This window comes from Abramis brama, assembly GCF_963993115.1.
Source record: "Abramis brama genome assembly, chromosome: 14".
Lineage (NCBI taxonomy): Eukaryota > Metazoa > Chordata > Actinopteri > Cypriniformes > Leuciscidae > Abramis > Abramis brama.
In genome coordinates this window covers 6,174,836-6,187,769 of record NC_139976.1, presented here as the reverse complement: position 1 = coordinate 6,187,769, position 12,934 = coordinate 6,174,836, and the positions used below count along the sequence as shown (strand labels likewise).

Here is a 12,934-nt window from a genome sequence, read left to right as displayed (position 1 = left end):
ATTTCTTTTTTAGCGCAATTTTCCAACGGACAAAATTGCGATTGTTAACTCATGATTTCTGTTCTGTCTGTGCGCACCAATCTTGCACTTCTATCTACTCGTCAACCAGACCACCTAGAGACTTCGGGTTTTCGGCATTATGTTAAGGAAGGTCTAATCTCGGGAACGCACAAAAAAAAAAAAAAAAAAAAAAAAAACGGAAAACATTTACTATCTCTTAGTGTTGTGATCCCATGAGGTGAGAAAATTGCGCTAAAACACTCACCGAGTTTTTATTACTTGTTTATATATATATATCAGTGGCAAATCTTCTGAGCTATGAAAGTGCAATAAAATATGAATCTAAGGGTGTGTTCTCACTTGGCATGTTTGGTTAGATTAAAAGAAACTCATTTGAATAAGTGTGAACGCTACCATCTGAACCCTGGTGACACCAAACAAGCGGAACGAGGCCGCTGAAAAGATGGGTCTCAGTTCGCTTTCAAAAAAACTCTGATGCGGTTCGAATGAAATATGAACGCAACACGGACCAAAGAACTGTAAACAAACCAAAAATGGGACATGATGTCAGAAGATGCAGCCCTAAAAAGGACAGAATGCTCAAGCATAACTGTTTTTTCTCATCATAGTCGTGATGTTGTCCATCACAGTTCAGTACAGGCGTCAGAACCGCGTCTCGTCGTAGCAGATCTTCGTTTGTGTGTGACGGAGGGATTCCTGCCGCTGTTTTGACTCCTTTTTAGACATTATAAAAGATCTTCACGAGTTCTCAGCTGGTCAAAATACCAACAAATGTCGGCTACGCACATACAACAAGTGCATTTAGCCCAGCACACAGCATTGCTTTGGATGTTCGGTAAGTTTCGTCGTGAAATACACGTAAAAAAAGCTGACCAATCAGGCTGTGAACATATCCCTGTCTGTCACGTACTGCTCTGAGACAAGAAGGTTGAGGATCTAAATGCAGTTTATTCCACAATCGTAATCCAAATCCAGGCAAGGGTCATACACAAGCAAACAATCCAAACCATAGCAGTTAAGGGCTGAGGCAAAGAGATAAATCCGAGGGAACAGACAGAGAATCAAGAAAACCATGAACACGGGAAAAAACAGTACAAACACTAAACAAGACTTTGCAGGGAATGACAGAAAGAACCAGGCTTATATAGGGTGAGTAAACAAGATGAGACACAGGTGAATGTGATAATGGATGATTAGTCTGAGCAAAGGATTATGGGGAATGGAGTCTGTGGATGTGTGGTATAGTCCGTGGTGGAGTGGCCTCTGATAATAATCCCAAATATGCATTGAAGGGAGTAAAAGTAGTTTTTTTTTTCTTAACTAATGGTGTGTTGTTTGTTGCCTTGGCAATGGCTTGCGGTTAAAGGCTTCATTCTGAGAAATGTGAATTCCTGGTCATGCTTTGGGTGGGAATTGATGTTAGAGTGCTTGTTAGTGAGTATGACGAGGGAGAGGAACTCACTTGGCCTGTACACTTATAAGACGCCTCGGCAATTATACGCATGTTTATTTCACTTTCACATGCCGTTGACAGAAATCATGCTATTTTAGCAGCTACTTTTAGTTGTGGTGCATGAATATTCTGAGTTATAAAACTGATAGATCTGGCTCTTTTATTGCCAGATTTTAAACAGCCTAGGCTCGCATAACAATTTTTTCTATTGGTTTGGTTCTGCATTTCACAAAGTTTCTATAAGAACCAAACCAACCAGCTCTAAGATGAATCACAACATTGCAAACTTTGATTTGAAGAAAAAACTATTTGAATATTGGAAAAAAGATAAAGGTGCAAGACTATGTAATGTCTATTATATAACATATTTTATATGAGAACAAACTACTTGTCTCGTGAAGCACTGAACTAATCAAAAACAAAGATAAAATCTAAAACTGTTGAATTAAAAACAATGTAAGTGCATTAAAAATATCAGATATACTGTATACAAATAGTTTGAATGTGGAAGTAAATTGACTGGATTACATCATTCAGTGCTTAATGTGGAGGACTCATTTCTCATTTTAAACACAATTAGTAAAAAAAAATATTGAGATCACGAAGTTGAAATCCCACGGCGTACATCTCACGGAAGGTCTCTCTTTTTTAGTACTTATTTCCCTAATGATCAACTCTATACGCCAACATAGTACCTTCCTGGAAATATATAGAGGGAACAACGAGGTGTTATTCATCAGAAAAAAGCCTACTACCACCATTTGATAATTTTCCCTGTTTATAATGAGCAGATATCCTGTTGAAACAGGGCGAACAGAGCTGATGCACCTCTTCTAGAAAGCATTGTGAAACACATGCATGAAGTCATCTAATAATAAACACTACACACGCCGAGCACAACCAAGAAACTTTAATAGGCTGTTACTCCCTCACATTCTCTATGAAATCCATCTATCTATCTATCTATCTATCTATCTATCTATCTATCTATCTATCTATCTATCTATCTATCTATCTATCTATCTATCTATCTATCTATCTATCTATCTATCTATCTATCTATCTATCTATCTATCTATCTATCTATCTATCTGTCTATCTGTCTATGCATGCTTTGGTAAAAACTACAAAAGTATGTGTTTTTTTTTAAAAAGAAAAAACATTATTAGTTCATTAAAAACTATGATAAGTGAGTCTAAAAGATGCTAAGTAGATTCAAAAGACACTAACTGAATGTAATTTATCTTGTTAATTACTCAACGTATAATTGTGCAGAATGTTTTATATCCTTGCTGTGGACCTGTTTTTAATTTAGGAGCATTATAATGTCTTGTTAATTTAGCATTTTTGCATTTATAGTGTTTTGATTCAAATTAATTAAATCAGTATGGGTCCGACTCTCTCTGAGAATTGCTATTAGATGATTTAGCCTATTTGTAAACAAAATTAGCCGAATCCCACCCAGGGATCAAGGGGTGCATGCAAATTTACCTTTTTTTTAGAGATTACAGTTTAGATATGTGTTCTTTTGAGACAGAATGCTAGGAATTTGCATAACCTGTGTTTGTTAATCAGATATGAATTAGTCATTGCCATTACATATAATTTAATTGTATTCAGCAATATATTCTAGTTCATTAATGTCCACATGGAACCCTGCAGATTGCAACTACTGTCGTTTAAAAAGTTTTACCCCCCAATCCTTGTGTGTTTAATTAAATAGCTCGCTAAGTTTTATAATGATTTCAACTACTAAGAAGAATTTAGTACTCACAGATCTCTTTAAAATATTTTGACTTTTTTATTTTATTATTTTAATATAGTTTTCTGCAGATTTACCATCAAATTCAATGGAAACAATGTGAAAAAAGTATTTAGACTGTGTTTGAACCTGTCAATATCTTAAGAACTATCTTTATGAGGTCACTCAAAACATAAAAAACATTATACATTTTTTTATTTGAAAACAAAAACAAAAACAACAACAATTGGACACACTTTAGGGTCCAATTCCCACTATTATTAAATTATTAACTATGACTTTTACCACAATAAACTTTTAATTACTGCTTATTAATAGTTAGGTAGTTGTTAAGTTTAGGTATTGGGTAGGATTAGAAATGTAGAATAAGGCATTATGTGCTTCATAAGTACTAATAAACAGCCAATATCCTAGTAATATGCAGTGAGAATTGGACCCTAAACCAAATTTATTTCTTCTGAATTGGAATTATCACATGAAAGATTTGATTTTCATTTTAAATGCACCATGGATGGAATGAATGTATTAATGAAGGGATGGATTGATGATTGAATGTGTTAATGATTTAATGGACAGATGGATCTTCATTATCCTCGGATGTTCTTTCACATAAGCCGTCTGATGTATTTAACTCATGCTGTAATGTATCTATTTGTTTTCAGACAATCCCAGTCTTCAGAGCCACGTGCCCGTTACAGTGCAGGTTCTGGATGTGAACGACAATCCTCCGAAGATCAACACAGAAGATGAAATCATCATCTGTGAAAGCACCAGAGCAGGACAGGCAAGTCCCACAACAGCCGAACTGTTCTCACTTTCTCTCTGACACCATTTATTGTCTGTGGCGGCCCGTCAAAGGAGGCTGAGTCCACAAAAAATGCATTCAAAATGAACATAGCAGTTAAAGCAATTAAACTAACCGTTGTTTTAATCAGTTTATTTACTTATTAGCATCATGTATATGCATGTAATGCACAAATATGCATTTTGTATTTGTTTGTGCAGTGATTAAAAATGCTAGCAGTTACTGTACTGACAAATGTTAAGTTGGTCATCTGAAAGATTACATTATGGGTCTAATCAATATGGATTTACATTATCAGCCTGCCCAGAAAATTCCCTTAAGGAGCGCCACAGTTCCCTGCCATGAATGGTGTGGAAAAGAGAGAAAGCGTGAATATTTAGAGGGGCTGAAATAGAAAAATGGAAGGGGGTTATAAGAATGCTAATCATCTTTCAATGAGAATAAAAATCTGATCAACAAAGCGTGACAGCTCTGACTCACTAAAGCACACTCCTATTTTCCTACCCACACTTTTCCATTTAATTTTGAAAAGCTGTTTTTCACCAGTGGCCCAAAGAAAGAGAGGGATGAGAGTGAGAGAAAATAAAGGACAGATGAGGTCAAGGCCATTTTAATATCCCCTGTGTTCCCAACATAAAACAGTACATTCAGTTCCAAAAATTATCCACATTACATTACGGGAGTACCACATTAAAGGGTACTTTTCATGTGTTTTAAAAGTGTAATGTGTTCTTTCTGCACCACTAGCATCACCAAACTGACTTTACCAACATTTACCAACCAAAGATGATCGCAAACTCCTCCCCCATCCGCCATTGGTTGTAAAAATAGATCACCTCACCCCCAATCTCACATCATTGGTTGAGACGGTGTTGCTGAGTAGAACAGAGAAATGTTTTGACAGCACCAGTTTAGATTTTTTGACAAAATCAACATGCAGATGGTTTACTTTACAGTTGTCTGCATATATGCCTGGATAGGAGGAAGTATTTTAACATGCTTTATACATTATCAGCTCTTTGGCTGAACATGAAACAAGTAAAACCCAATAGAACCCCAGAAATGAATGCTTCTTGTTTAGTCCTGTGATTTACATAACACACTAAAGATAGCTTTTTGTTACACATACTGGTTTCATCCAAAGCTCTACCATAGTGGTTACTTTATTATCAAAGCAATTCAACTTCTTGTTAGCAGGTCATCAACCCAGCACAACATTTCACCACAATGGTAATCAGCAAAACCACTAACATAACAGAAACTTCTAAAAACCGACAAAATAGAACATTAAACATTAACAAGTCTCTCCATTTTCTCATCTTGCTAAAATAATGCATAAAATAGCACTTTATTTCGACATTTGCTCTCCCAATTCAACCCTTTTGCAAAGCATGATGGGAAGTGAAAGTCCTGCTTGATTGGGTTACTTTATTGAAACGTTATTTCAAAATGAAAACATCAAGTCAAAGAATAACTGTTTCAAGTCAATTTAACATGAAGCAATCACATTTGAACCTTAAACCTGATACAGTGGTGTTAAATAGAAATTAATTGTTTAAATAAAGTGAAATAATTTTCTGAGTGAGCTTTGCAAGTTTTGATAAAGAGAGGAGAAATTAGGACTTGAGAAATTGCTCCAGTTTCCTCAGGTTTCAAAGCTGAAGCGTTTGTATTCTTCAATGTCACATGATCATCCAGATATCATTCTAATATACTGATTGGTGCTCAATTATTATCAGCTATTATTTGTGTCTAATTATTAATAATGGTCATTAGTGCATCTCAGTAGTGTATCACAGTTTCCACTAACATATTAAGGACCACAACTGTTTTCAGCAATAACAAGAACTCCAAATCAATATATTAGAATGATTTCTGAAGGATCATATGACACTGAATTCATTTATATAACATTGAAACAATTGACAATGACAACCAATGGTGTGGATTTAGTGCGGGACTACCTGGTTTGGGAAACCTTTTTGTCTCACTAATTTCTTTAAATAATAGCAACATACTAACATTGATAGAAAAACAAAATTATTCTAAAAACATTCACAGTAATTTACAGGCATTCACTTTACAAATTTTATTTTGAAGTTGTTCTTTTATCATTTCTGGTTTCACACCAGCGAGAAGTGATCCAATTAAGGTCTCCTTCGGTCTGAGCCTCTTCAGTTGGAAGTGTTTGCTCTTTGCAGGGAGTACGGCAGAGGGATGTGCAACTCATAATGGACCACACTCAAGGAATCGAATGCCTATTGGGTTGCCAGGACAACTCAGACCAACAGACCTGCTGGTTTTGATGCACAAAGCACTCAGCTTCCTGGAGCTGCTGAGATGCCTGCAGAGATTTCAGAAGCACTGAGTTCACTCTGAGATGAGAGAAAGAGAATGAGAAAAACAGAAAGAATGAAGCAAAACTATAAGCTGAGCTTCTGAACCCTGCTGAATTAGACTTCTGGTGGAATCTATACATGCAATTTAGGCATATTATCTACTGTAGCAAGACCACCTTCACCAGAGAGACCAAAAAAAGCTAAAGATAAGCTAAGAAAGTTCACAAACCATCCCAGATGGGCATGAAAGTGTTTCTCACCGCTGTCTTTCCTGATTTTGTTCTGTTGACGGCAGGTCATTCAGACAATCACTGCTGTGGATAAAGATGATTTTGCCAATGGAAAAGGATTTTCCTTCTCTTTTCCCGGAGGAGTTCCTGCCAACCCCAACTTTACAATTAAAGACAATGAAGGTATGCAAAAACATTTTTATTATTTATTTATTCTGGGTACATTTTAAGTGTATGTGCATGGGTTGCCTCTTTCACGGTCATGGAAACCTAGAAATGTCAGGATGTCAATGTTTTTTTAATTACAATAGTAATTACAAGTCTAAAATATTTCATCAGCTAGTTGCTCTTTTTGAGTGTAGTCTCTATCAAAATGATATTTAAAACTCCTTTAATCAAAAACAACTGGAAAAGTCATTGAAATTAATTAGTCAAAATATGTGGGAATCCTAATGGGTTTGTGTTGATGTGTGCGGACTAATAATCTTTTCCATTACGGCAAAAGGCTTACAATAGCTTTCAGAAGATGTTTACTATACATGCCATTTGCATACAAGCTAAACATATAAATTCACATATCCTTGCTTATTAAAAAATATAAACAGCTTTAAATGTTTATATTGGTCTTAAGCTGCCATAGCTTTCAAGGTGGAAATGACTGCAGAATTCTTCTGATATGATCGATGAACTTCCCGGCTGATGTTGAACCAGCATTTAGGTTCTAATTAAATGTTGACCGCAAGCTTAAGAGAGACTATTGATGACAGTTCAGATGCAGACAGAAGTAAAATCTCTTATGCATGATTAATAGCTGCTGAGAAGTTAAATCAGTGATCTGTAAAGGCATTTCTCTCAATAATCAATAATCAATACCACCATAACACCAGTTATTTATTGCTCTTGCTCTGTTTGTTCTGTGTATGTTTTGGGTATCTGTAAGATGGTGGTTAAAACTCATCTTTGATCACCAAAATGACATATTTAAAAAAAATAAAAAAATAATCTGATTTTGTGTGTGTGTGTGTGTGTGTGTGTGTGTGTCATGCCTTAAAATAGCTTGAATGTTACTCTACACCCTTGCTTCATTCAGTATACAGTTTCATTCAGTTCTAAGAATACACAAATTAGCCCCGCCCTCACACAATCTCACAAGATCAGAGTACCTGATCCACTCTGTCAACTTTACTCTGTAAAAAATGATTGTTGATTTTGCTTAAACAAGTAAATAACCTGGGTGCCTTAAAATTTTGAGTTCATTGAAATAAAATTTTTTAGTTAATACAATGAAGGAGATTGGTTTAATCAACAGCAACTTGATTGGTTTAATCAACAGCAACTCAAAATAGTATGTTATCTGAACCACATGAATTATCTAAGTTGACTTGACTAAAGAAAAAAAATGTGATAACATAATTCACTCGTTATATTGCTAAATGTACCTGATTTTTCATATCAAAAGAAAAATATACCGGGATAACCTTGCTTCTCTTGTGACCCCTGCTTCACAGCGTAGTTAATGATAAATGATAATGCTAAAGCCCGCCCGCACATTGACGTGATTGGTTACAAGTAGTGTTGTCAAAAGACCCGGTACTTCGGTACTAATTTTTTTTAAACGTCACGGTACCAGGTTTTCTCAAATCCGGTACTTGATGCGCGTGCATGCCCGAAGCGCGTGCAGTTGCGTCCTCTTCATAAAAGCGCTGATGGCGATCGGCGGTGCTGCTGATGAGGTGCTGATGTTTTTGCGCGTGCAGATCCTATGGTGCAGATACGTTATTTCAAATGGCGCGCGGCAAGCGCGCTCATAATAGAAGCAGCGCGCTCGCTTTTCCATGCGCGTTCATGGATGCATAGCAACGACAGACGCCACGGGAGTACAAACGCTTGTGCGAACTGCGCTCTCCATGACGACGAGGAAGTGTGACATAGGCCTATTAATTGATTTCTAGCCCTTGCATTAGCTTTACTACTAGATATATTTATGGAGATGAGAAATAAAAAGCCGTCATTAATATCAGTCCGTCAGAAAAGCAGTTCTAGTCTTATTCTTGGCTGGATTTAGATTTAACTCTTAGCAGGTTTAAAAAGCCCTTTTAAAGTTAAATATGAATACAGTTTTGGATTAAATAAAAGTATTGTCAAGTCAAATAAAACATATTTAATCTTCTGTATAGTTTGGTAATGCTACAATAAGATACCATTCATATCTAACATAACACATTGAGTGAACAATATATTTTTACAACATTAATTAATGTTTGTGAATGTTATTTAATACAAACACTTGATTGGTCATGTTTGTTCACTTCATTCATTGTGCATTAAATAATGTTAACAGAAATAATGTTAACTTTTGATTTTAAAAATGTATTTTTAAATGAACCCCTAAAGGAGAATAATTGCGACAGTATATAACTATTGTTTTTTTGTTAGGTCATTTTATCTAATGTTATCTAACAAATGGAATCTTATTGTAAAGTGTTTTTAATACTACAGTTTCCATCTTTGTAACTGTGATATACACTTTAATATAATTATGTAAATTTAATCTAAATTAAGCTTTGGTACCGAAATTGGTACCGAGAACCGTGGATTTTCACTGGTATCGGTACCGAATACTGAAATTTTGGTACCGTGACAACACTAGTTACAAGGTAGTTTGGGATGTAAGAAACACTGGCAATTTCAAACCATGTTTTTGGTTCACTGCAGTTTTAAAAAGAAACCACTCAGCAATGGTGCTGACTTATGAATTTACACATGGTTTGTCTTGAAGCATACACCACATAGACATATAAACAACATTAAAAGCTTGATTTTCACCACAGGGGGACTTTAACAAACCAACGTTGGTTTGCTGGTTTAAGCTGGTCTCCCAATCTGACCTATAAAAAAAAGTACCCTAAACCAGCCAACAGACCAGATAAGACCAGAAAACTAGCTTAGGCTGGTTTAAGATATGTTTGTTTTTTAATGTTGGTGTTGTTTAGACCCTACATGAAGTAATATCACTTCTTGTCTGTGGCGCCTTGGGTGAACTTTGGGTAAAGTGACTGGTAAAGTTTTTGCACTCTTCCAGCCCCCAGATTTCCAATACACAGCTCAAGCGTGGTTGGCACGGTTTATTTCCCTCATCACTGTCCCTTGCTGTCAAAAGCTGTAGTATTCCTTTGGAGGGATTACGGGTATAACCTCGCACAGTAGTGTAGTCACTGTTGCTGTCGAATGAATTACCAGCTCTCTAAACTCCTGAACCGACGGGCTTAATGCAATACTCAACACCGATGCTCCGGGCTTGAGGTTACCAAGGAGACCACTCTTATTCTAGTGCTGCTCTCGGGTCCAAATCTGGACCAGTAGGGGTTTATGAAAAAAGAATGGGGAAAAGAGGGTTTGATGTTGGTTTTGGAAGGATACCTGATTAAGTTTTTCTTAAATTTCATATTTATTTTAATTAGGGTTGTTATGTTTAGGGTTAGGGTTAACAATTTAGTTCATGAGAGCAGGCAAAATTCATTCTTGAGAAACTAGACAGTGCAGTTGGAGGAAAAATACACAATGTATATGTCTTAAGATGTGCTTTTCAAAGCTGAACGTATTTAAACTTGACACAGCTTCATGTCGCTCATGGTGTAAGTCGCTGAAAATCAAAGAGAAGTGAGTTGCATGCCGAAGTAATATTTTCGTTAATTTCAATAACTCGAGTTGACAGTCAAAATAATATCTTCAATCGGGGTCTTTTCTGAGCAAAATTTGACATTCATAATAATGTGTAATCATTTGATTCATTAAATCAGCATATTATCTAATTAATCAGATTTTTTTTTTTTAATTGATTGACAGCCATAATTTGAATCTACATTAACAGATGGACCCAGAATGGATGTTTTAGGGGTAGTAAGTGATAATGAAATGCCATTTTAAGAAATAAATAAGTTAAAATTTGATGTTGTCCATGTCTCAAGATCAGTTGGAGAAAACTGAAGAGAGGCAGATCAATGTGATAATGCAACAAAGATTGACTTGGATAATATTAGAGATGAACCGGTTTGACTGGCAATAAATCAATATCACCCACAATATCGGTTTTTCGTTTTATTTTGGCTGATCTCTACTCCAGATTACAAACAAACTGCATTGAAGTAATTTCCCAAATTTCATTTGTGTGGAAATATTATAAAGTCTGTATACAGGACATTAACACAGGCCAGATCGGGAACACGCTGAAGAAGGACGCAAAGAAGAGAGGAGGCGTGCTAGCAGATACTGAAAAAAGCTCAACAAGCTCACTGTTCGCAATGCTCGAAATATTGGAAGAAAAATATCAATTTTGAATTGGGGGTGAGGGGTTATAACTGCTATTTTCTTTTCCTCTTTCCTCTGTATAATGCCTATTAAAGTAGGGTTTATAAGCGTTGACAGCGATCGCTATATTGCTAACCAAGAAATCGATATATTGCTGCTGTTCCATAAGCGCCACCTACTGTCAGAGAGTGAAATTGCATTTTCATTCAGTCCTTTTGCTGTTTTTGTTTTGTGCAGATATGTTTTATGTAGCATAATTTCACAAATATAAAGTCAGACCATTCTGTTTTTGCTTTAAATCTTGAAATGATACCGTCTAACTTAAATCAAAAACAAATGCTCATGTTACATGTGTGTAGCATCTTTGTTTGGATTGTGATTAAAATGCAGTGGTTGCCTATATTTTCAAATGGCTAGCAAATAGACAACAAATACATCTGCTTAAACAAAGGGGTAAAAAATCACCAACGGTATCAGAATTGGCCAATTTGCTTGTAAAAATGTTTGAATCAGCCATGAAAAATCATGGTCGGTGCATCCCTAGATATAGTATAGTGAGTTCCACTTCTTTCCTATCAAGACGACTGCAGTTTGGAGTTTACTTCATTTATCCAAGTGGTACTCAGTGCAAATCTCACTCTTCTCACACAGTTTTTCGCTCTTTAATCTCTCTCCACTGGGACACTCCACTGTTTACCGGTCCAAGAATTATCAGCTCTTGCCACGGGTGGTCGATGTCGACGTGCGCTGCTCTTATTGTGTCTGTAGAGAGACTGTGAGTAAGTGAAGCCCCCTTGTCTACAAAGATCCAAAGTGCTTCAAATTTAGCAATAATACCAATTTTTCATCTTTAGAAGTGCTGCAAAAGCGCAAATGGGTCTTTATGAAGGCACTTAGATACTCTGTATGCATGTAAATGACTGTTTAGTGGTGAAAAGTAAACACATTTTAACATACTGACTGACTTTTTTCCACCTTTGACTTTTTAAGATGTTCAATGGAATTACCCGAGTGCTGCAAAATAAATATAATTTGCTTCCATCTCTATTTCTGGATTTATTGGTGCAAATTTATTTGGTACGCAGTGAAAGGGAAGGCTAAATGGACTAAATTATAGTCAGTTCACGTTTTGCTTTATGAATGCAGTCTCTGTGTGAATAACGATGTAAGATGGAGGGCCCCAGAGTGCAAAGAGGGGCCCTCGCACGGATATTCAGTTTGATTATGTTCTCTTGTCAATTACGCTTTGTAGTGGAGCTGGTAATTAGAAAGGTATTATTCATGAGTGAGCTTACAAATGGCATGGTCAAAAACATGCTGAAGGCACGCAAACATGAAATCTTAGCTTTGACTGCATGCTAATCAGTTCAGCCCTTGCACACATATACATTCAAACACCATCTTAAAGGAACAGTTCACCCAAAATTATTATTATTATTTTATTTTTTTAATTAATATATATATATTTGCATAATATTTTTTTATTTTATTGTTTGCAAAGTATATATATATCATTTTTGGGTGAACTATTCCTTGTATCTCTAACAAAAGTCCCAGATATAATTTTTACACTTTTCCCCCTTTTTTTTCTCTTGCAAAAAGACCCACCCATCCGCTTCCTATAAATTGTTAGTTGTTTCTCTGTTTCTCTCACTCTCTGTCTATCCTTCCTGTTTTCCATCTGTCTCTGAAAGACTCTCATCCTATTTCCATCGGCTCAATACACCGTATCTTCAGGCCTTTATAGAGACGTGCTTCTCTTTAGTGTTTAACACTACCTTGTTTTAATATGCAGCCAGCTTCTGAGAAGGCTGTTCTTTTATTTGGTGTCAGTCCGTTGGTGGGCGACTGGACAGGAAACCTGATAGACTGTAAACCAAAAAGTAACAGGAGAAATTAGTCATTTACCACTAATTATGATCATTATTATGATGGTGAACATAAGGCCATTTCCTAACTGGATGATGGGAATGCAATACAGTCTGAAGATAACATATTGAGTTATGAGTGACCATG

General features: G+C 36.0%; 1 protein-coding gene across 1 annotated transcript in view; it reads left to right on the top strand.

Annotated features, from left to right (window-relative positions):
* LOC311095750 (cadherin-18) overlaps positions 1-12,934 on the top strand; it is a 102,212-nt gene that overhangs the window by 77,493 nt on the left and 11,785 nt on the right. The window contains exons 9-10 of the mRNA XM_084134481.1: positions 3,899-4,020; positions 6,676-6,793. Coding sequence (XP_083990607.1) covers positions 3,899-4,020; positions 6,676-6,793 — 240 coding nt within the window. The remainder of the gene's footprint in view (positions 1-3,898; positions 4,021-6,675; positions 6,794-12,934) is intronic.